At 37.1% G+C, this 25,272-nt stretch overlaps 2 protein-coding genes across 5 annotated transcripts; both read right to left on the reverse strand.

Annotated features, from left to right (window-relative positions):
- Positions 1-412: 412 nt before the first annotated feature.
- On the reverse strand, positions 413-14,820 carry LOC132632033 (ATP-dependent zinc metalloprotease FTSH 11, chloroplastic/mitochondrial). The gene is made up of 17 exons (XM_060347819.1): positions 13,910-14,820; positions 13,054-13,207; positions 12,680-12,772; positions 12,416-12,504; positions 11,978-12,101; positions 11,082-11,201; positions 10,922-10,972; positions 10,327-10,388; positions 9,061-9,118; positions 7,777-7,902; positions 7,609-7,689; positions 6,865-6,994; positions 4,196-4,344; positions 3,542-3,823; positions 2,242-2,331; positions 2,062-2,115; positions 413-904 (listed from the first exon to the last, which is right to left on the reverse strand). The coding sequence occupies exons 1-17, from the start codon at positions 14,434-14,436 to the stop codon at positions 743-745; spliced, it is 2,352 nt and encodes a 783-aa protein (XP_060203802.1). The 5' UTR covers positions 14,437-14,820; the 3' UTR covers positions 413-742.
- A 411-nt stretch (positions 14,821-15,231) lies between these two features.
- Positions 15,232-23,465, reverse strand: LOC132632034 (polypyrimidine tract-binding protein homolog 2). 4 transcript variants are annotated; one of them, XM_060347821.1, is made up of 11 exons: positions 23,234-23,465; positions 20,825-21,027; positions 20,506-20,715; positions 19,044-19,106; positions 18,863-18,936; positions 18,186-18,278; positions 17,776-17,833; positions 17,085-17,189; positions 16,902-16,983; positions 16,041-16,153; positions 15,232-15,864 (listed from the first exon to the last, which is right to left on the reverse strand). In XM_060347821.1, exons 2-11 carry the CDS (start codon positions 21,008-21,010, stop codon positions 15,511-15,513), a joined length of 1,338 nt encoding a protein of 445 aa, XP_060203804.1. In that variant the 5' UTR covers positions 21,011-21,027; positions 23,234-23,465; the 3' UTR covers positions 15,232-15,510. The 4 variants fall into 4 exon arrangements, with proteins under 4 accessions (XP_060203804.1, XP_060203805.1, XP_060203806.1 ...); XM_060347822.1 differs by having other exon boundaries at positions 23,341-23,454; XM_060347823.1 differs by lacking the exons at positions 20,825-21,027; positions 23,234-23,465 and adding an exon at positions 20,309-20,370 and having other exon boundaries at positions 20,506-20,646.
- Between the last annotated feature and the right edge of the window lie 1,807 nt (positions 23,466-25,272).

Here is a 25,272-nt window from a genome sequence, read left to right on the forward strand (position 1 = left end):
TGGGAGGGAATACTTTTGTAATAATACCAGATATTAATACCTCGAGTATGGAAAAATTCTTGGTAGGAAGTGTTTTTTCCTGAATGGCGCCCTATGCAGCGCGAATTCAGATATAGTCAAGCAACCGCCCAAATGGCGCCTTATGCGGTGCGAATCCGGATATACTCGGGCTTTAATGCGGGTATCAGACACCGCAGGAAACCAAAAAAAAAAAATATATCAGATATTAATAGGAACCTAAAGTTGAAACAAATGGATCTCGGGATATTAAAGACAGATTCAAGAACAAATCAGTTCATTTAGGTGTTTTTTCTTCTTCATCTTTTGCCCTCGTCTGTATGTTTTTCCTGCAGAGTTGCATTCTGCAAATGACATTGCAGCGAAAGGAGCAAATCTAGTAGATCCTCGAGTATGGTGTTAAATAGGACATCTTATTCCCAATAAATAGATATACAGTTCCCAAGTTTACATGCAAAATTTTGCCCAATACAGGGTATTTTAAATTAAAAAAAAGGCTGAAAAATTAACCTGAATTCCTACCAAGGCGTACAACATTCTACTGAAGCTACCTGTTTTGTCAATGCCAGGAAACGGAAAGTCCTAAATATGTTACAACAAAGAGGAAGAAAAAAATTTGTGAAGACCTGTAGACGAAATAATCAAAACTAGTGCTCCGTATACACTGTACAATATAGCCCCCTACACCAGCTGAGATGATCACCCATGGAAGAGCAAGCCATACCTAAGCTAATGCGAGTGCTTCTTCGTCCTGAGGCTGCTGCTGCTGCTGTTGTTCAGAGAGACGGTCTTCAGAGAAAGGGAGAAGAATCCGCCTTATTTCTTCTGAACTCAACGTCTCGTACTCTAGAAGTGCATTGGCCATACTGTGCAGAGCCTTTTCATGCTGCAATTGAGTAAGAAAATCACATATAGACGTGAGCGATATTTCCAAACTATGCTGCGTAGTTAAAACATTTCAAGTGATATAAATTCACGATCAACAACAAAATGCAATGAGGAAGCATTTCGGGTTGGGGGTTTCGGCTTTAATTTTGTCGTTGCGTTCGCTCATCAAATAAACATGGCATAACACCAGCCATTACGGATGTTAGTAATAGATACAATGCTTCAATGGCGAAGATCTCCTAAAGATCAAATTCTTGATTCGATTTACAACTATAAAGATATTTATTCATGAATCATAAAAGTAATGCATGATAATTTGCACGCTCAACCTGTCGGGAATTAGGTAGCAACTTAAAACCTGAAGGTTGTAAGAACTTAGCAGAGTCTGCAGCTAACTCCGAATCTATTATAGCAACCCATCCTTGAATAATTTCTCCTTTTAACTATTTCTTTACCGAAAGTCTCCTACTTGCTCTATCAAATTTATGCGAAGCATTTTCAATTTAAGACATCTCAGTATTTTTCACGTACTTCTACATTCATAATATTCTACAACTTAATAGTTGAGTTTGAATTTTCTTTTTTCTTCTCTTATGTAGTGGTGAATTGTTCTAATCATTAGGGGCATCTCAAAATGAAAAAAAGAAAATTGTCTCATAAGTATCACCAAACATTGACCAAAACGGCCGGCAAATCCCGTACCGGACAACGGCGACACCGGCGGTAATCGAAGAATCCGAGCAACATAGGGTGAGATACATGTTTCATTAATTCTATTTATCCAAACAATGAAGAGGAAATTAAGTATTTTCCTGTATGTGAGAATAGTTTCCAATGTAATTGGGGATTGATTTTTCCACCTTCTGCCCACCTGGCTAGAAAATTGTTCCTAAAGATTTATGAGTCATTCACTACTCATATTTGTACTTCAAAATTCACCTTCTCCATAGAAAGTTGTCAAAGTCCTAAGAGACCAAAACACTGTCAAACCCATTGAAGAGACTAAATGTTTACATCCTATCATACACTCTGAAGTACCTAACCTATGCATCAACTTGGACTTCCAAAGATACTATCAACTACTGAGCAAGAAGACGGTTGTAAGAGGATCGAAGGTAGTATAGCTCTATGATCATTAAGATATGTAAGACAAACCTTCTTTAGGAGAGCCTTTACACGATCATACGCTTCTCTTAGAAGTTTAACCACCTGTGCATAAGAAGAACAAACATATAAGAGCTTATCAACCCAAATAAAAGGCATGCTATGAATTAGAAATTTTTGATAAGGTCACATGTTACAAAAAAGTACTAAAATATCGGGCTGAGCACATACCTCAGCATCAATACGTGATTGCATTTCAGCACTCGGCCGCTCTTTGACGTGAACAGGTCCAATTACATCACTCATCCCACAGGATGATACCTACAGAAAAATGTGGTACTGTCACACTCTTGTAACAGAATGCTCATTCTGACAAATTTAATAACATCATTCACCGCTTAATATATATTAATATATATATATTACACAGACAAAGAAAATGAAGAAACAACTCTTTTTAACTCTTCCTGTGAAGCAGATCTGGAGAGAAACCCTCTCGAGGCAACTTTTGCCTGTGGTTAGCAACCCTCTCGAGGCAACTTTTGCCTGTGGGTAGCAACGTCTTTGCAGCAAATCGTGGGTGTGGGGGGGAAGGGGAAGCTGAGTTGCATCTAACTTATGTCTAGAGCCAAATACTACCACGGCATACACATCCGGAGGGTATGTTTGCTTTCTTTTTTCTGTTTCCACCATGTTGGGTTATGCCTAGGTTAGAGGACTGTTAATTTTACTTATATTGATAAATATCAGTAGATGGAGGAAAAAGAACTAAAGGTGATCCTCTTTTCTCTATTTATATTTTCTAGGCACTTTGGGTTGAGAGAAATTGGAGGGCAGTCCAAGGAAGCAATAATGACTTCAGAACTTTTCAGATCGGCAGACTCAATTTCTGTGCCCAGCACAGCCTCGAATTGCACAGATTTAGTTTATCTTTCTGTTATTTTGAGTTCGGCAAGGGACAATATTTTCTTCCCAACATCCTATTATCAGTTAAGTAAATTCCTAACGAAACCTGCAATACAAAAGTCTTAATGTTCGCATGAATATTTTCTTTTAGCAATACTGGTGAGAAATCAAAATGGAAGAAGCACTACTGTAGATAATTCACTTTTGTTCAAACTGGAAACTCAAGTCTCCCAGATAATGTTGATGAGAAAACAAGACTCTCTGGGTTAACAAATTCTGACATATAACAAATTCTGGCATATCAATGCAGCTAAAAGCCAGATGAGCAATTTAAAAGAAATCATGCAGCCAGAAAGAACATCATATTTTAATCTAAATGCAACATTGAAATATATAGGCGTGTAAATAATTGCTGAGAAATAAATAAGAGATTGGGAAACAACTTCTTCTCAAAACCAATATTGGTAATACATGATGCATATATTTTAAATCGTTGAAGGTCTGAAAAATAAACCTTGTTTACTAAGCTATAGAAATAAAAAGGGAAGAGTGAAGAAGTATTCTTACTACATATATAAGCCATTTCTTTCACTATAATAGATGTTACTAAGTAGCAAAATTGTACCATGTAATGAGCAAGTTCTGTAGCTGTGTTCAGGTCACTACTAGCCCCAGTAGTTACATTGTCTTGACCAAAGACCAGCTCCTCAGCTACTCTTCCTCCCATACAAACATCAAGGCGTGCTAACAACTGTTTTTTGCTGATTGATGTCTCATCATTTGAAGGAAGTTGTGTAACCATTCCCAAAGCAGACCCGCGAGGCATGATTGTAGCTTTATGGATTGGATGTGCACCTTCAGTATTCAAGGCAACAATTGCATGGCCACTCTCGTGATATGCAGTTAGCTGAAAAAGACAATATTTTACCGTAATGGTGATGGTATGTCTGGATATTGTAACATGTCCAGTTGTCCACCACAGAACTTGGACAGGGAAAACAAGGTGTTGGTCCATTACGAAAACATTCTAAGAGTCCTTTCATTAACTATACGAGAGGGTGACCTAGATTCTGCACAGCATTCACAAAATACAAACTTGATGTTTCGAGGCCAAATAAGTTCTTGTATCCTAAGGTATTTTTCCAGTTCATAAATATATAAAATCAAACAATTATATAGATTACCAAAATTCAATACCTGATGTTAAATCAAATCAAAATTACAACAGCAAGATACAGGATACAAACATGAACGTATTTTTCATAATAGAGCAGAATACCTTCTTTGAGTCTTCTGACAGGAACATGGTTTTGCGTTCTGTTCCCATTATTATTCTATCTTTTGCAAACTCCAACTGTGATGCATTTACCTTCTCAGCACCTTCAACAGCAGCCTTAATGGCAGCAATATTCACCAGGTTTGCCAAATCTGTTTCAAACACAAACGATTAATAATATATCCATGTCACCAATTAAGAAAAGAGCCAGGTTGTGATCATTCGAATCACCAGTTCCTAGAAAAGATGTCAGAATGTATGTTTAGTATTAAGCTGTCGTGTTACAAGAGTCATGTCATTAGTTAAATACCGTCCCACATGGAACAATTATCATACGAGTCTTGGATTTGACAGCTACGTATAGGTGTGTCTTGTATGTCATTATCATCAGGTGTTCAGTATTTTTCTCTTTTAATTTTCACATTTTCACATGATATCAGAACCAAACTTTGGTAAGCTCATACTCACAATTGCTTTTCTTTAACTATTCTCACTCTAAGATTCTTTATCTAAAATCAGCATTGAACCATTAACTCAGCTCCAAACCCACTCTTTAGCCTATCGAATCTACTTTTTCTCTTTACTCCTCAGCTTGGTAAGTCTGCTCTCTCTATCTCTCACTTTTCTTTTAAGTGCTTCAGCCACGACCTTGTGGAGCCACTTCGTCTTCTCCCCAACAAAAAGAACAAAGCCAGATAAATCATAAAAGAAAAAGAAGGCAAAATAATCTTTAATCAACGTTTAATTTCAAGAATTGAGTTAACACGTGATGGAGGTTGTTAAATTATACATCAATCCCGCATTGGTTGAGGAAGGGTTCCAAAGGATTTATAATGGTTCTTAGCTACTCCACTCATTGCATTAGGGTTTTGGTGTGAATTTTCATATTCTTTTACGTGGTATCACAACAAAATTTTGGTGAGCCCGTTTTCATAACTGTTTCCCTACCTATTATTTTCTCAATCGGGCTTCTCCCTCTCAATTCAACCATCAACCCCTACAGGCTAAAGTCCTCACTCCGCTGAGCCACTCTCTATCTCTATTTACTCCAAATCTCTCTCTCTCTCTCCCCCTCCCTCTCTCTCTCTCCACGCTAGGCCGACTCTTCAATCCGCTGAGTCTACTCTATGTCTACCTATGCTCCAAGCTCAATCTTCAGCCCATTGAGCCTATCACTACTTCCACGTCCACTTTTCGATCTTTTTCCATAAAAAGAGTCTCAATTGCTAATGCAAATCCTAGAATAGGTTTGCACACAAGAGAGGGTATTAGAGAATGCACTTGTCTTTTTTCTTAAATTCAAACTTGTCCCTCGTAGTTGTGTGTTAGAGTGGGTTAGAGTCCCACATTGGTTGGGAAATGGCCTAGTGGTCTCCTTACATGGACTTGGGCAATCCTCCCCTCATGAGCTAACTTCTGGGGTTGAGTTAGGCCCAAGGGCTATATCTTGCATGGTGTCGAAGTCAAGTGCGTCCCTGTTTGGGCCCCATATTATATTGTTCATGCTCCAGTTGGCGGTCTGGGCGTGTTAGAGTCCCATAATGGTTGGGGAATGGGCTAGGGGTCTCCTTATACAGACTTGGGCAATCCTCCCCTCATGAGCTAGCTTTTGGGGTTGAGTTAGGCCCAAAGGTCATATCTTACATTGTGCAAGAGTTCCCAACGAGATTTAATACGGTCCTGGACTACTCCATCCAAAGCCTCAATGGTTTGAGTTGAATGCTCATATCTTTCACAAAACGCATATGAATGCTCTCTTTTTCAATTGGGCAAGTGAGAAATTGTTGACCCTACCTCCTTCCTAACACCCAGCCCAACCCCCACCGAACCCCTCTCTGTTTTTAAGAGTTTAAGTTCTATTAATTTTATTTTTAATCTGGTGACTCAATTGATACTATGATAAATAAAAACAAAGTGTTATCAAAACTATAATCCCATCCTACCCCAAAAGTAAACAAAGCATCGAAATCATCATTTATATAACCCTTTTATAAGCCATCGGTACTTAATTCTACCAAATATTCTCTATAATCAAATGGACAACCTCCCAAATATTATAATCTGCCAAATCCCTAGGAAACATGACAATTAATAACAGTGCAATGATGTATCAATAACACCACAATTCCATCTGTCAATAACAGTAACATGATATATCTAGGCTAGGAAAAATCTCTGACATTAGCCAAATGTAAATTGTCAAAAGAAGTTCATAAAACAATGTTACCGCAAGGAAGAGACAATACACAAAACAATGGACAAAAGAAAACAATTGGCTCCAAGTGTAATCTAGTCCAATGATCTCAAACAATAGCTATAAGTAGTGCTCTTATTCCTGTACATGGCCCATCAACTTGCATAATATTTGCTTTTGTGCATCCCACATCCATTAACTTTCTTTTCACACGTCCAGAGTTATTTTTAGGAGCAAACCATGTCTAGCAGATTGGATAAATGATACAGCCAACTAAACAAATCCAATCTTCTTTTACCAAATACCTAAGAAAATATCACAGATAGAATCCATGTAACGAGGATCATCCATTTCAATCTTGAAGAAGGTTGTATACCATCTAAGTAGACATCTATTTTAGGATAAAAAACGATTCAAAATATATGGAAAACTTAAACAAAAGGCAATGAACACAAAATAAAATGAGCAGTGCACGTGCCTGCTCCATTGAATCCTGGTGTTCCACGAGCAATCGCGTTCACGTTGACATCATCACTGACTGGTTTGTCTTGCAAATAAAGCTCTAAGATCTCTTGACGACCCCGCACATCTGGGTTGGGAACCACAATCTAGAAAAAGTAGTTTCGGTGTTAACAGCCTGATGATGGACCATTTTAATATAAGAAAAATGCAATTAAAAAGTCAGAATTTTTTTGAATGACTTTTTATCCTCCTGCTTTTGGAAAACACATTGTATGTGATTTTCTTCCTTATCAAAAAATCACATACAATGTGTTTTCCACAAGCATGATGATAAAAAGTCGTTCAACAAAATTCTGACTTAGTCTGACATCTCAGAACAAGGAAATGCATACACTCTAAATTAAGTATATAAGTACTGTACAATTTCACAACCAAAAACGCTCCCCTGAAATTTGCTCTTATTCCAATTTCCAAATGAAATTCATGGCGTTGTTAATGGACACCCAAACTTAAAGCATAGCTTTATTGGTGTAAAAAGTCAAAAAAAAAAAAAAAAAAATGAAAAAGTTAAACCAGTAGGATAGTGTCGCGCAACTCTCCTGTAGATAAATTCATGATAAGTACTCGGTGTACTTGTTATCAGATTGTGCCATCAAAATACTCTAGTTAATCAGTGGAGAAAACTACTAAAGAAGTCCAAATTTATGCCCTGAAAGCCCCATAACATCTGAACAGGATGGAAAAACTCCAAAAGACTTACATGCCTATCAAATCTACCGGGTCTTGTCAAGGCAGGATCAAGAATATCAGGCAAGTTTGTCGCAGCCATCAATATTATGCCCTGTATAATGAGTCAAAACTATACTTCAGTCTCAAATTCAGGAGAGGTATATTCATGATCTCGATACTTTAACTTCAAGGCATTTACCTCATTTTGCTCAAAACCATCCATCTCCACAAGTAATTGATGCAGTGTTTTCTTAGTATGGCCTTCCCACTGCTTTCGAGTTGATCCAACAGCATCAATTTCATCAATAAATATGATGCATGGAGCCTAAAAGGGAGTCAGACACATGAAAATTAGAAAGCAGTTCCAGGAAACTGATTGAGCTTCTTAAGAAAGGGAAACAGACATCAAATCCTTTCCCATTCCAAGTACAAGAACAAGGAGAGGACAAAGCAAATTATCTCACATGATAGACATAGTAACATGAAGCAGAAAGGAGGCTTCTAACTTCGATTAGGTTTTCACAGTTATAGCAAAATTGGTAGTTCTTTTTGTTTTGCACTGCAGGCGGAACTAGCAAGTTCTAACGACAAAAAAGATTCAAGGCAGATGCTAGGGCATCATTCCTCCAATAAATGTTGCTAATTCCAAGCAATAAGAAAGTTAATTTTCCTCGTACAGCAAGCTCTAATATTGATCGATGGAATTTCTAGCAACTGTTTGGTTTATAGTTACCCCAAAACCTCCTCTCTCATTAGTTGAATACCTTGTTCACTCCAAAATCTTGGTTTAAGAAAGGTGAAAACTCCTTTTACCTGTTGATGAAGGTGCATTCTTATATGGACAGCCCAAATAGAAAGTATGTCAAATGATTACAGACAGGTAAGTATTTTTTTTTTCTTTGAAACTGGTAAAGTTACAGACAGGTAAGTATTAAAGTGGCTGCAATTTCATAAATCATAGAGGAGACTTTCATGAAGGGGAGCCTTGGCGTAACTGGTAAAGTTGCCGCCATGTGACCAGGAGGTCACGGGTTCGAGCCGTGGAAACAGCCTCTTGCAGAAATGCAAAGGTAAGACTGCGTACAATAGACCCTTGTGGTCCGGCCCTTCCCCGGACCCCGCGCATAGCGGGAGCTTAGTGCACCGGGCTGCCCTTTATAGAGGAGACTTTCATAACCAATTATGGGTGATCTCCACCCAGTTCTTCTATTAGTATGTAACTCAAACCAAAGTTTATTTCAGAGATCAACACGCGTGTATGCTTTATGATACAGGCAAGATGCGTCTCTATGCACTCAGAGAACATATTGCTTCACAACCGAACCACTTAAGCTAAAATGAGTTTTTCAAGCATAGCTCGGCATTGACTGAAAATCTTCAGCCCAGCATTTAACTAGTAAATTTCACATGATTTTGCATCTGATATGTAAAAGCGACCTTCTTTATAAACCACAATAGGTGTTGTACATATAATCAATCCAACCTTCTTCTTAGCAGCTTGAAACAAAGATCTCACACGCCGAGCACCAACTCCCACAAACCTAAAAGAATAAAATTTTCCCAACCAAGTTAAATTAGGTTGTTAGGTAACCAATCGTAAGATCTTGAAAAGTCAGGATAGTTTGCCAAAAATAAAAAAGAAACAAGAAAATACTCAAGCATATAAGAATCATGTGTGCACAAAAACAGACGGTATCCTCTTAGAAGGATGGATTTCTACAATAAAATCATGCTGCAAGTGACTATCCCACAAAAACAGTCATAAATTTCCCTGGCCATGGAAGAATATATAGTAAGTTAAAGCCTCCAAAATGTTTCTTGCTTCGGTTGGCTGGTAGAACCTGAAGCATGCTTGACACAGCATAATTTACTGCGACAGCATTTGCTCAGTTGTAGCTGATGGCCCTTATGGGAAAAGAATATTGCAGATGTTAATCAACTATTTTTGCATTGCAACTTCACAAGTCGACTCTGGTACAGTCTTGACCCCTTTTGAATGTAAAGTGGACCGTAAAGTCAACAAACGAGCTTCTAGAATGCTGGAACAGGAGCAGGTTTGACAAGGAAACTTTTCTTTTGCAAGTACTTGACAAGGAAACTAAAGCTGCCTTAGACACTTGGAGGGAAAGGATTCACAAATTTTTGGGGAAAAGCTGCAATATCTTTAGATTAAAATACAAATTACACTCTAGACAGCCTTCTGGCATAAAATAGTTAACATGCATGAAGTGGACACTTTACTCGACTTCCTCAGTTTCATAAGTATGTAGATTTGGACAGGGTTTTTGCTTACTGTAATTATGTACATACACTTAGTAGTAGTACCATCTTAGAGCTGAATAGATCAATAAAATCTTACTTGTCACGTGTCCACGAAAAGAAGATCTGCCCTACCATAGCTATTGAGACCTACATTATCCAAATTTAGACACCTTGACATGCATAGGCTTGTGCGACATTACCAATATCCTCTTTACAGTTAACAGTTAACATGGAAAAGTGTGATATCCATGAGAGTTATCATCCAATTCCCTAGATGATGGAAGCAAAATACAGAAGATGTGTACATATAATGGACAAAAATTGACCAAAGTGATTCTCTAAGCACAAGCGACTTGCTATCCATGAGAAGAAACTGAGCTTCTTCTAGAAAGTAAGAGGAGATCACAAATCATAGTTTTCTCACATATTGGATAAAAACATGACGTAGAATCGTAGACATCAGGGTAGAGAAAGTAGTAAGACATACATTTCTTCAAATTCAGAGCCTGCCTTATAAAAGAAAGGGACCCCTGCTTCTCCAGCGATAGCCTTCAAATCAAGATAATTAAGCAGGATTAGCAGAAGTACATATGCTTATGTTAACATACAAGAATTAGAAAGAAAAAGGCCATTTTTTGATTGTGGGAAGAATGCAGAAAAAAAGAACTTACCCAAAGATAATAGAAGAGAAATCTTTCGCTAATTATATATATATATATATATATATATATAAGAAATAAAAAAAAAAGGACCAACGCTGACACTTGAGAAATTATTCAAGAACAGAAGAAATAACAATATTTTTGTAATTAAAAGGAAGAACAAATCTTAAATTATCTTTCTATGTACAAAAAAAAGAATAGCAAATCTTACATCACCAACTAATAGGAAAAGGAGAGAGGGAAGAAAAGACTTTATCAGAAGACTCACAACTCACACCCAACAAGAAGAAATTTCATCTGAATTTGGTTATAGTTGGAAGTGTGCAATGCATCTGGAAATATCACAAAGAACACTGGTAGCCGACACATGGAACATCCAATGTGGACAACTACTTCAGTAAAATGTAATCAACGGCTTACCTTGGCAAGGAGAGTTTTTCCTGTTCCAGGTGCTCCAGTCAAAAGAATTCCCTAAAAACAAGATAAATCATTCCATCAGGAAAAAGGATAGTGGGTGGTTTATAAAAGGAAGCACACTGACAACAACAAGCCAGAATAAACAAGCATAATAAGCACAGACCTTCGGCAACTTTCCCCCAAGCCGAGTGAACTTAGAAGGATTTTTTAGGTACTCAACAACCTCCTCAAGCTCTTGCTTAGCATCATCACAACCTTTGACATCCTTAAACGTTTTGACATTCTGCATCCAAAAGAAAAATGGATAAATAAAAACTGCTGCAAGATCCAAGATCCACAAACAAGGGAAGTCATAGTTTTCCCAATCCCTATTGGACAATACATGGAAGAAAAAAATGCAAACTCTAGTATTAAATAGCACTATAGCATAAGTGTGGTGGTTCAAGTCCATTCAACATCTTTCTCAAGCCACAACATGTTAATCTAAAGCTGAACAAAGTAAATAACCCAACAAGGACTATTTCTATTAAAAAAAAAAAAAAACATTCACATCGGTGAGACTCAAGAATAAGAGAGAATGTTAATCACAGGTTTGGGCCTTAATACACAAAGAGAGAATGCTGTACGACTTTTAGAAGTCGTAACCAGTTTGAGTGAGCTGATACTCAAAGAGTTACTCCTGAACAGCTGGAAGATTAAGAGAAAACCAAACAACCAAGACCAATGACGCATCAACGTTTATGTCAATAAAATATAAAATTGATATGGAAGTAAGTTACGTAGGAATAGCCTGGGATAAAAGATATACTTGAAGCTGTTCCTACTTCCCCTTTCCAGGTTAGTCTCTATTGAGACGCGAAAATCCTCCAAATTTCATGACTCCTAAATTTCTGAACGGAATTCCTAGGGGCACTAGTTCTTTTTTCTAATGCCAAACAAAATAGATATTTCATATTATGACAAGAATTAAGATTCCAAACCCTCTAATTCACATAGCACATCATAAGATTGGTGGAGAAGACATAACCTTCATGTAATATCTCCAGAAAGAAAACAAACCTTCTCTGGCATTATTTCTTTATTCAACTCTTTCGGGGCATAGGATGAGCTTGAACCAACACCTGAAGCTCCTATCCCACCTAAGCCACCAATATATTTCTGAAGTGCTGTAGCACCCAATATCCTGAAAAAATAAATGTTTTCATTTCTTAGTAAAAATAAAGAAGGATAAGACTATCTGCCAACCAAAGACAGGAGAAGTTTACCTAAAAGAAGGAATGAGACTGAAAACTAAGATAAGGATATAGACAAAGCAGTTAATATGCTAACTAGCATGGTAGATCACATAAAATAATCAGTCCACCACCACCACCCCCCCTCCCCCGCCACAAATAAACTCCCAGAAAATCTGGAGAAAAGGGCAAGAGCATATCGAGAGAAATTACTACGCCTCATTTTTGTGCGTGCAGAATAGTAAATTCAAGAAGATAAGCTTACCAGACCAAGCCAATGGCAATAGTGAATATGATAGTTGAGAGAAACTCTTGCGCAAAACGTGATGATCTGCTTGAAACTTTAGGATCAACCTACATGCGAAAATAACGAATTCTGAGTAACAAGATGCATGCGCAAAAGCATGACCCAACAAATGGACAAAGTAATTATGAGCAGAGTCAATGGAAGCACCAAGAGCCATGATTTCATATTTAACTGTTAGTAACACTGGTGTCAACAAAAACTGCAGGCCTGATAGTATCTTACCATCACAACATGTAATGGCTGCTTCTCGGAAATGCCAGGATTGAGAAAGGGTTCATCGATGTTCCCTGATGCCCGTTGCTTCAACTCTTGCAACTATATTTTGATTCCATTAATCATCAAAACAGAACGCCAAATCAAGAGAAGTGCAGTACAAATTGCAGGAGTAAACAGAAATTTAGAGTTCAAAATGATTTCCTCCATTCCAGAAAATAGAAGCACTTGTTGTGGAGATGGAATGAACTAAGACTGATGGGGATAATCTGGAATCCAGAACATTCATTATTCAGTGGCAAGCATTAAAATGGTTTGTTACCTCACAGGTAGCATTGCCAATAGACACAAAAATCTGAAGGTATTATATGATCAACAATTACCAGTGAAGGAAGACTAGAAGGCTTTCCAGATTGCTCATCAGGTAGATAATCAGCAATAGCATTTGTCGTGACAAGAGCTCGCATATATTCTGCAACTCCTCTACTGTCTACAGCATGAGCTCTCTGCTCAAAGCGCCGAATGACAGACTCAGGGCTAAGGTTAAAAAGATAAAGAGAACAGTGAATACTCTCTAAAAATAAGTTCATGTAGCCAAGGTAACTTACAGACTAACCTAAAAAAGGAAACCAAAAAAACGGGAAATGATGAGGTGAAAGACTCGAATACAGTAATCCACAGGAACTGACAGGCTGCATTCTTGTTTTGATAAGCACCTCACGTATGGTACTCTTAAGTTTGGTACTCCCTCTGTCCCATATTAATTGTCACGATTCACTTCTCGAGAGTCAATTTGACTAATCTTTAGAGCTAAATTGGATTAGATTAATTCAATATTTTAAAATTACAATTCAAATATTGACAAACTATACGATAAGTACTATAAGTTGCAATTTTTCTCCTATCAATATGGTGAAAAAATATATCAAAGATCAAGTAGTTTGACTCTCGAAAAGTGAAACATGACAAGTATTTTGAGACGGACGGAGTATTAAATTAGTGAAAGAATTGCAATTACGCAGACCAATCAAAAACATCCATGAGGACAATAACCACATTAAACAACTTTGTATTTATCTGTTCACAGTATTTTAGTACTCGAAAGACTAGCAAAGATTGCGAAAACATAGTATCCTTGTCATTCCACCTTAGAAATCAATAATGAACACACACCATTCCTCATAAAAAAAAAAAGATACTTTACTATTATCTACCTAAGATAAAGACTAAAGATTTTACCTTTGCTTGTTGAGTTCAGCAAGCAAAGCACTCTGCAAAGCAGCATCCTTTGGATTAGCATCGGCATCCGCTATCAATCTCTCCAAACGCTTCTCTTGCTGCCAAAAGGGCCACCAACTAAACCAATCAGACAACAAAATATTCTCAAAACCTTTCTTCACCTTAGCATATAACCCCATCAAGAAAACAACTATAGGCAGCTTTTTCTTCAGTTCCTCATTCTCCGCTATAACCTCAGATTCCACATGACTCACTACTCCACCATTTGAGTCAATGGAATTGCTTTCTTGGGGTTGAATTTCTTGAATAGAATTGGAATTGACATTTTCAGGATTCAATGTACAATGAAGAAGTAATTTGTGGTGGCAAAAACGAGTCTTGAAAGGAGTTGTTGTGGTTAAACGAAGATAAGGAGTTGTGGGGTTGGAGAAAGAAAGGGTGGCAAGGACATGTTTGGATGATGAAGAAGAAAAATGGGAAAGAAGAGGTAAAGGCTTAAAGATAAGAGAAGCTTGAAGAGTTGTCATGGCTATCTTTCCTTTGGATTAGATGTTTATTAGGGTTTAAAGAAGAAGAAGAAAGAAGAGATAGATACTTAGCCTTGAACTCAATCCAAACACTCTTCAAGATTCTTTACTGCAAAAGATTGGATTTTTATTTTGTACACACTTTCTCTTCTCCCTTTGAATTAGAGAGAGGGAGAGAGTTGAAGGGATTGAAAGTGCCAAGGGATTGGGTTACTTGTTGTAGAGCAAACAAGAAAACCTTATCTCTACTCAGATTGGCGCTCTTCTTCTTGTGGCCTCTATATTTTCACTTCTTATTTTTTGAAAAAATATAAGACTTGTCAATAATGCTGTAACTTGCTTTGAGATTCTCAGCACGTCAACTGACCCGAGCCGGTACCTAACCTAACTCCCAAGGCAAATATTGAAGCATTTTCATACCCCCAAAAGCCTGTACTTTTTTTGGGACCAAAGTTCAATATTTTTAGTTTCTCTTATGTGGGACTATCCTTATGGATTTTGGAGGCCCCACCCAATGTTTTTCTTTTTGTGTTTCACCTCCTCTTGGGAAGTTCGTATGTTGTGTTTTAGCTTTTTCATAATTTGGAAAACTTGAGTTAGTTGAAAATTTGAGTTTGGAAACCATAAAAAGACTAAAAAGAATTACTGTTATACGTTTCTTGCAAAAAACATCAAACGAACACGCTTTGCAAAAACTAAAAAGATCCCGACCAAACTAAGTCTGTCGAAGTTTGAAACAAACATGAGATTCTGGATCTGGTTTTACTCTTTGTTTTCAGCTTAACAAGAGTGGGAAAGAGAGTAAGCGAGCATATAAGTTTCTCAAAAGATAAGCATGAAATAAAAGCCTTTGGCTCCATTATAGTTCGTCCTATGAAAGATGAACTAGAATAGTGTACAATGCAGAGCCTAAAAGCAGCTATGAAAACATCCATTGACCCAAAAAAAAAAAGGAGAGCAAAGACAGACAAAAAAGAAGCGAGATATGCAGTTAGGACCAAGAGACTTGTGACATCTGGTTAACACCTCTCTGCAACAAAATTAATGAACCTAGTACGGAAAGCTTGTTTTACACTAGCGATATTGTGGATGATAAGGAGGCATCGAAGTAGGATGTGGCATGCCATTCTGTCCATGCATTGGCATCATCCCAGAACCCATCTGAGAAGGCACACTACCAGGTGGCATGTAAGGGTGACTATGCATCAGCATCGGCATTGATGGAGGTGCTGTGGAGGGCCCCGAGTTCCAGCCTGCAGAATGCTGAGGCGGGGCAACACCTGGAGCTGGAGTGTACTGGGAAGGGGCACCATATGGATGAACACCTGGACCTCCTATCTGGGGCGGCTGATGCCCCAAGACAGAAGGTTGAGAATTCACCATAGGGGTATTTGGGATTGTGTAATCTCTGCCGCGATCGTTATTAATCTGAAATCAGTAAAGATAACCATTCAACTTAGGCAGTGGCTTGTTCCCTCACAGGAAAAGGGGAAAAGAAGAGTATAAGCAATGAGCAAAAGAGATATAGTTGACACTAAATTACAGAATTCACGTCACACATTAATATCTCAAATTAATAAAGCTCTCTACAAAGCTGCTTTTACCTTGATACTAAGATCAGTGTGTCGAGAGTAAGAGATGTGAAGCATGCAATATCCACCTTGATATATGGAATGTCCTTCCAAAGCTTCCTTCGCAGCAGCAGCTGTGCGCACATCTGTAGAATCATCAAATCTATAGCTTAGTTCACCTCACAAGCATCTTATTACAGAATAACCAATTCAAATCCACTTCTTCTAAGTTTGTACAAGCTGGCCAATTCAAAAGAGGAAAACATTGCTCCTTAAGGTGTAGGAGTTCAAAACATTTGTTTTACTAATATACCCACTACTTTTAACCAAGTCGCTTGAGAGGAAAAAACAAAGAAAAAGAAAACAGCAAGAAGTATATTTTTATGAAGTTCTGTTCCGTTAAAATGCATCAAGAAGATGCTGAACTACAAAAGGGCACACAAAAAGAAAAGAAGAAAGAAAAGTTAACTCTAGCACATCAGGCTTTTCTAGGATCAGAGAGCTAACAAAATCCAAAACTGAACTGAGCTATTTAAAGGGGTTAGCTTGTCCCAGCGAAAAGTAAGACACCTAGCTTTTGTGGAGTGGTTTGGAGTTGAAATTCCATAAAAATACCTGCAGTTTCCTCTCAGTCCAAAAACACCAAAATAGTTGCAGGGATCATGATCCAGACAGCAAATATATTTACGCTACATAATATTCACTAGAAACAAATAGCCCCTCTAGAATACAGAATGCCATATAGAGATCACAATATAATATAATGTCAAGAAGCTGAGAAGAGTGTTTGACCACTTTGCCAAATGCTTTAGAAACATTGGAGCAAGCTAGTAATGACTTGCAAGGGCAACAACTACTAACACTTCGCAAATTATTGGCCGCACTTCATCTTACCTTGATATTGTATCAGAGCCTGAAGCCCTCCATTCTTATCAAACATAGCAATCTTTAGTACAGGACCAAAAGCTGAGAAAACCTGAGCATGAATGAAGGAAAATGAGAACCAATAAAACGACTCAGAAGACAGGTTATGAGAGAAATTACAAAAGCTTTCTCGCAATTGAAGAAGGTTGTTACCGTGTGTAGGACATCTAAGGTAACTGCATACTGCATGTTCTCAATGGAAGCGAGAAGAACATTACTCTCAGGTTCCAGTTTCTTCCCATCCAAACCCAAACTGAACTGCAGCATAGTAAAACCAATTTAAAGAAGGGATAAACAGCATTTCATGACAAGTTGCGCCCCAGGAACATTAACTTTTTTTTTAATAGGTGCCCCTAGGAACATATCTCAAACCACAGAAAAATGAAAAATATGCGCACTCCATGTAAAGACATGTGTACTGTTGATTGTATTAGTTGATTAGTTTGACTAGGAAACTTCATTACCTAACATAGTTATAGGAGAATCGAACATTTCTTTTATTGCAATTCATTATCTTTCCTTATTTAGTTATAGGGCTCATTGTATAAACCCCTTCTCCTGGGATGTAAAGATATATCGAAATACAAAGAAGCCTATTCTTCATTCTCAAATTCTATACACACACCAATCAATAAACTTATGGCTCAACCCTACGTTAGTTCCGAATACATATTCAAGGTGATCCAATTTATACTTTGCTGTATGAAAGGGCAGTATCTTAAAGTGATTACAGAAAGTCACAATGCCAGCAACGAGGAAACTGAATGACAAGGATCTAACAATCCTAGCAAATCCTCTACGTGGAACTGAGTCTGCACTTTTAGACCCTTGACTGATGCATTACCTGACCACTTGCATCTATGGCTGAGGAAGCGACAGGAAGGAGAGAATTGGTGTAGTCCCTAAATCAAAACCATATACAAGATATAAGATTGAAAGAGTGGAAAACAATAATTAACCAAACAAATTAAACCATATACATGATGTAATAAATGTGGTGAAGATTGCGCAAAAGCAATCTGTATGACCAACTTCCAATAACTAAAATAAGTCATCACTTAATGAACGTGTATGTTTATATAGAAGATTGGGTGTCTTGTGTGGAGAATCATGTTTTTTGTGGGTTCTCTACTTTTTGGTATGCCGCTTTATATGGGATCTTCTCTTCCCATCATCAATAAACTTATTTTACTTTATCCACAAAAAATGTGCATGTGTGTGTGAGATGGAGAGGGAGATAGAGATCATATATACCTGCTACGATGACTCTGAAACTTCACACTCAGATCTGTATGGGCAGAATATGTGATTTTAAGGGTACATGGTCCCAGTTCCGGAATCAAGTACCTAATGCATGAGAGAAGAAAAAAATCAGTCAACTGCCCTGCAAGAAAAATAGGTAGTAGCTAGTAATAAGTATTTCCCTGATACATAAAATGAGTTTGCTATGAAAATTTAGAGATATAGTTTTCCCCTTAGAAAATCATAGAATTCCATTAATTGCTCCGACTATATGTAATTTAAACAGCCAGCCAACCATCTCAATTTTAGCCAACTAAATTACCCAGTACAACCAAACAATCATCCTTTCCGACCAGCAATTTTTACCAGGATCAGCCCCCTTTCTTACATAATAAGGAAATAAGCTCACCAGTCCTGGACTACTAGTTATAAATATATTCTGTAGCAGCATTTAAAAAGCAGAGTTTGATAAGCTCATTTGCCACATAGCTAGGACTGAAATGAGCACAAAAAGAAGGTGCCTGAAATATCAATATAAACTGAATATGCTACAGCTAACATAAATAGCATGTGTGCCCCTTCAGTAAATTATTAAGAAAATAACTCCTCATAGATGTCCAGCCCCCATGTATGTGCATCGCATCTACAAAAACAATCCATAACCAACTGAAATATAAATCCAAAATCACCTGGGAATGCTTCTTCCATCGAGGGCATCCTTTGCTGAAGTAGCAGTTTCTGCATCAGTAAATTGCACTAGAGCCTGAAGAGGGTTCAAAGATGCGAGGGACTTGTCAGCTAATTAGGAGGTCAACAAGCATATTGACACTGATCAAATTTGCTTAAACCCATCTTCTGAAACATAAATACCTGGAATCCTGCAGTCTTCTCAAATGTTGTAATCTTGTGCACAAACCCAAAAGCTGAAAACACCTGAAAGAATAGGATAATTTCAGAAATGAATCTATTCAATGTTAAAAATATAAATTTGGAAAAATCAAACATACTAATAAGCAATTCCCAACATGCTCTTCTCAAGTAAGTCACTAATACATTAGAAACAAATAGCACAAACGACACTTCTACTTTATACCCTCTACTGAAAAAAACAAAAAAAAATTATTCAAAGAGTATTCCCCGTCAGTTGACCTAAAGAAGTTCCGAAAATGTGAAGGATATACACTGGAGGAAGTTGAAAAGAATAACCTCTTTCCTGTCATTTACCGCAGATGATACAAACAAAACTAACTGAACATGAATACGTGATGGTGCAAACAAAACTGCCTGAACATGAGAAAATTCTCTGAAGTTAGAAGATTCTCTGCAGTTCTCAGAAGTCGGCAAATTTAGGTCAGGCCCTCATACTCTCAGAAAGTTCCACGAGAAGCATTGCTACAAGTCTCAAACCCTTGATTTAGGGGAAGACTATAAAGCATTTAATCTACCACTAAGCTCAAGCAAGGCTAGTATTCCACACGAAGCAAAATTAACTTTTTTGAGAAAATTAACATTCACATCTGTTAACAAAACCTAAGGTTCGACTTCATTACAGGAATGACCTTATCAAACAAAGCTCATCATGAGAGAAGTTCTCAGCAGCCGTAAGTCACCTCAAGTTTGTAAAATCTTGGCCCCTAGCTGGGCAAGCTCCATTCCATGAAGCTGTATTTTAGATACCAATCTTTCACTCTAATAACATCCTAATAGCACTAAAACATGAGGAAGGAGATTATTTCTTAAACTATTATTGAAATAAGAAGTTCAGAAATTTTAAGACAAGACAAGTCTTGGAGAGGGGAAGCTTAGGTAAAAAAATATCTGACTCATAAATGATTATCTGACTTTGCGTTTGGCCTAATTGAGTTGGATCCTAAAACTTACGAATTATTTGAACCAAAAGACATTATTACATTAAGCAAAACAAAGGAAATTCTGCACCCACTGCAAGTAGATGGATGCACATGCAACAAGTTTCCCTTGGAAAACAAAAAATTGCATCTCCATTATGCACATGCTAAGGAAGGATGAAGATTTTAGAGGAATAGAAACATCTGACACTCCAAGAAAGTCAGGAAAGCTAGATGAGGAGAAGGGAAGAAAGAGCCAGAGTTAAGCAAAGGAGAAAGGAGACAAACACGCATGCGCTCTTTCTCCCGATGCAATAAGCTTCCATTGAAGATATATCCTGGACATTGGCCTGCTGATCCATTCAATTCCATGTTAAAGAGTGCTCATGAAAGCATGAAATACTCCAACCAAATTACCAAACTACAGAAAACCTTTCCACGAAGAAGAGAGCACCAAAGTAAATCGGAAGTAATTTAATCCTTACCAAGTGTAAAACGTCAATGCTGACAAGGCGAGCATCATTCCCCTCAATTGTAACCAACAGCACATTTCCAGCTGAATCTGCTGTGGTTTTGTTGTTCACTATCTCTTGCCTGTTGGAATATTGTAGGTAGACGGTTTTCCCCCGTACCTGAGCTGGTTCTGAGGAAGACGCATAGTACGATATCATTGCAATAGCTTGATTTAATTCTGCCTACACATATTAATAATTCAGAAGTAAGAAACTCAAGTTTTGAAGGATGTACAGTTTCACAAGAAAAACAGATATGCTATGAAAGAGAAAGTTGAATTGTAGCACTTACGAACTCTATAAATGCTTGATTTCGGTTTGCTCCTACATTACACTTGGTATTCACAACTCTACCAAACGGCTTTCCCAATTCGATCAGCTCCTCCTCTGTACACTCCCATGGTAAGTTTCTCAAATGGAGGACCTTTGATGGGGGCTGTGTGTATCGAAACTGAGGCTGGCTAGATGCAGATGCCATCCGAACTACAAACCAAGCTTTAAACAGAATAACAGATATTAAAATGGCATGCGACCCAATATTTAACACTCCTCAAGCTCTGAAAGCTAAGAGCTTGATTGGATTATAAGCAGTATATAGACTACATGAACTTTGAAGCTAAAGGTCGCAGTGCAACACTCAAAAGCGCATTGGGCTAAAAGTGTAAACTTGTGAATCTAGTAAGCATGCTCTAAATAGAAAGCAATTTTGCAACATATTTCTGGATCTATATTTGTTCGAATAAAATCCTTAGCCAATTCCACGCGTCTAACCAAAAAGTCCTTTTTTCTTCCAACTTTTCAATCTTCCTATTCATTCCATATGTGCGCTTCTTCCCCCAATTCTTCCCATTCTACCAACGAATTCTCTATAATAATTAGTAAATCTATAACAGCTAGTTGGTCTCAGATAGCACCTGCGCTAGTAGAGATTTCTCAATTGCGAAATGAATCGAAACCCTTGGTAGTAAAAAATAGTGGGATGTTGTACTTCCAATATTGGACTTCATATTCGATTAAACCTCGTAATCGTAAGCAAGTGGGCTTTTTAGTTATGGGCCTAGCAAAAGAAAAATTGGAATAGGATTCTATAGGATCCACACCCCCCCCCCCCTCAGAATCGGACGTTAATGTTTGCTTTCATCCGGCTCAAGTAGGTACACCAAATAAGGAACATATTTTTTTAGAAAGATGGAATATAATTCAGAATAAGTACAACCATTTGCAATTGTTTTTCTTTTTGATGACCGAGAAATCTTTTTAGAACTAACTTTTGGGGCAACAGTGGCCTTCAAAACTCTTTTTGAAGATGCTCCTGCTCCTCCTCTAACCTTTCCACTTAAATACTGGACTTATTTCACTTGGTGCAAGCAACCATTGCCATATATATCTTCCTTCTTTCTAGTTTCTAGGAATGTCCCATGTTATAAGCTTTCTCATGGAGGTATATCAAGTAACTATAACCAACTCAACCAGTTAACTATTTCCTTATCACACACCAAGGTTAACCGCGAGACACCAATAAAGAAAGAGAATATTTGATAGAACAATATGGATGGCATTTATTGCATTTAAGTCAAATCCTCTATTAAAACATGACAAGTGTTCTTGCTAAACTAAAAGTCAAGTCTTCAAACTTGTAATGCAGTTATATTAGTTAATTCACATTATACTAGTGTCACCACATCCCGTTTCCTCGCTCCACCAAACATAAATACTTACGTGGAGAATCATAAGCATCCAAGTTCCACAAACAGAAAAACAATTAATCTATCCACAGACGTGTAAGGACAGGGGTATGCATTAGGGTTCCAATTAGGAAAGGGGAATGAGCTGTATCGGGGAAATAAGGGTTAACAGGAGCAGCGACGTGGCAGCGTTGGTGAAGCAGATAAGACACGTGTAGGGAGATAGATAGTGAGCTCATTTAATCAGCTGGAATAAATGGCTCAAATCTTTCCTAATTGCAGTTAATATATCAGACGGCGGAGACCAATTCAGTTAGCTATAACAAGCTAATGAACGAGGGAGAAGACCCAACTTGTGGACCGGTAATTCTGTTTCTCTCAATCTCCCTTCGTCTTCTTCTTCTTCTTTTCTTACTTTTCTACTTACCCTATTTCCGCCAATACAGGATTGGAGCTCGAGCTTGGACTAGATTCTTATTGTTTCGATTGTAACCATTCAGTTGGAATTAATAAAATAGTCCTATTTTCGTGTCCAATTCCTCTTCTTCTTTCTGAATTTCAATTTCAAAGGACATTACAAGACGTTAAGCAACATATCCGAATGGCCTAATTTCCTGAAACTCGCTGCGATTCATGCAGCTAAAAAGACATCAACTTCATGGTCAACCAACCACAAACCCTAAATCAGGCAGTGATCGAACGTAATTGTGAGCTGGACCGAAAACCAGATTAACCAATGAGCATTAAATAGTAAAAAATAAAAACACTCGATTTCAAACAATCCCTCAACTGAAAATCATAGAATATATAAAACAAAAAAGGAATAAATGAGCTACTTCTATTTCTCTAAGGACCAAAAACTGTATAATAGAATTTCCAGGATCCAGTGTGACAATTGAAAGCAAAATGTTTAAACGCAAACGTTAAATAGTTAATGAATAAGAGGGATTAGGGCACAAAAACAAAACCAACAAAAAAGGAACAAAAAGAAATCACAGGATTAGAGGAGATGGTACCTAGGATGTTGTCCGAGATTAGGGTTTCACAGCACACAACTTTGACGCCAACTAGGTTATGTAAATTAGGATGAGGGATACAAGCCGATGGGTTAGAGTATACTTACTAATTAATGAACCGATAGATGACCAAAATTAGAACTCAATTTATGCTAGTTTTTATAAGGTAAGGACAACTCAGTCCAAGGATTGAATAATATGAAAATGTTTCTTCAAAGAAAGAATGGAACAACAAGCATACTTGTAGAAAGAGCAATATCGTATATTAAGAAATATATTAACAAGCATACTTTTACCGTCCTTAGCCAAAAATACGAATATTAAGAAATTAATCATACAACAAAATTTACTAAATTACCTTTATATAATAAAAATAAATTAATTGTAACTTTTAATTAGAACATGCACAAAAAATAAACCTTTTGACATTAAAAATTCAATAATATCAAGTTACTATGTGACTTTTTCAATTATCATTTAGATATTATTTTATTGTCTAAAGGTAGAATTGGAAAAAATTAGTTAATTTATGTATTGATTTCCTAACGTGACACTTATTAGGGGATAAAAATTTGGCTAAGGTGACACTTATTATGGGACCGAGGGAGTAATTTTTGCTTCCTTTTAGATAATTCCACATATACATGCCACCTCTCACTAGCAAATATCGAGTAAGTCTTTCTATCAAAGTTAAAACCTGAGACTTTATGGTGTTCAACACGCTTCATTGACTAATAAGTCACACCCTTAAATGTAAAAGTTGTGGTCAAGTAGAATAAGACTCTCGACCTCTTATGATTCAACAAGTTCATCAAAAAAATGTCCGCGTTGTTACGTCATTTTTGTAATATGAAAGTAACAAATATTGTACTAAAATCGAATTAGATGTTTTAACTACAAATATAGATAGTCAAGTTATATATATTTAAAGCATACGATGGATCATGTTTATAATACAATAATTGGATTGCTTGCCTTGAATAAGCAACGTGGTTCAGCAATTGAAATTGAATGTTAAAAATTGACATACATAGAATTTCAGATCACCATTAGACCTGACAACGATTATTAAACATGTAAATCTTTCCATAGCTTTTTTACTTTATTGATTAAAAAGACTAGATTTTTATTGTTTACTAGAAAGATTTATTACATAGCTCGACTTATTGAATTATTTTGAAAGAAAAAAAAACACACACACAAAAACAGAAGGTACGTCATAAAATATTAAGTTCTCAAAAATGTATGAGTTGCTTCCGTTCTTAGCTAGATCATCTTCCAAGTTGAAGGTATGAAGCTTGTCAGATCGTAATCTTCATGGATATTCTTAGCTGGAGCTTTCCAATCAACAAATAATGAATGTACTTGGTCCATTTTTAATAATTCGCGGCCAATGCCCATCTCTTGGTTAATAGTTGATATCTCTTGGTAAATAGTTGATTCAGTGAAATTTTCTAGTTGGTTGGTAGTTTAAGTAACTGGGGTGATATTAATATTGAATTTTAATTTGAACTTTATTTACGTCAATATCAGGTGTAGAAAGTTGTGCGATTGATGTGGAGTAATGTCTGTAGATTTTGATCTTATGTTTTTGGGTTTGTTAGGTTTTTGGCAGGTCTTTCTTGTTTGGTATTTGGATAGGCTTTTTTGGGTTTAGTTGATAATAACCTATGTGTCCACCAAACAATATATGAAGCGACTTAGTTGTCTACTAGTTCCCTCAGACAGTCAATAAGTAAATAACATAGATATTTACGTGAAAAATTCCTTACTCAAGGGATTAAAAATCACGACCTACCACGTAGGATTTCAACTCCACTACACTGAGCAACTTCATATTACAACCTGTTGTAACCTAGAAATTAAACCCTTAACCCCTCACCTTTACAATAACCCTATTGTAAGCTACACGCTATGACTAACTATAGCACGCACTTAACTAAGTTTGACTACCTTTAGCCAAATCAACTAATACATCTTGACTAACTCTAGCCAAGAGTGTCTCTCAATAGATTGAATAGGTAAACTGCCTACAAACA

The sequence above is a fragment of the Lycium barbarum genome, chromosome 3 (assembly GCF_019175385.1).
Source record: "Lycium barbarum isolate Lr01 chromosome 3, ASM1917538v2, whole genome shotgun sequence".
In the NCBI taxonomy this organism is placed as follows: Eukaryota; Viridiplantae; Streptophyta; class Magnoliopsida; order Solanales; family Solanaceae; genus Lycium; species Lycium barbarum.

Coding starts and splice junctions, on each gene's coding strand:
- LOC132632033 (XM_060347819.1), bottom strand. CDS start 14,436: ATGACAACTCTTCAAGCTTCTCTTATCTTTAAGCCTTTACCTCTTCTT. Junction 12,773..13,053: donor CTTCTAGTCTTCCTTCACTG/GTAATTGTTGAT, acceptor ATCAAAATATAG/TTGCAAGAGTTGAAGCAACG. Junction 12,102..12,415: donor ATTGCCATTGGCTTGGTCTG/GTAAGCTTATCT, acceptor TTATTTTTTCAG/GATATTGGGTGCTACAGCAC.
- LOC132632034 (XM_060347821.1), bottom strand. CDS start 21,010: ATGGCATCTGCATCTAGCCAGCCTCAGTTTCGATACACACAGCCCCCA. Junction 17,834..18,185: donor TTTCAGAGTCATCGTAGCAG/GTATATATGATC, acceptor GTTTTGATTTAG/GGACTACACCAATTCTCTCC. Junction 15,865..16,040: donor ACACTGATCTTAGTATCAAG/GTAAAAGCAGCT, acceptor TACTGATTTCAG/ATTAATAACGATCGCGGCAG.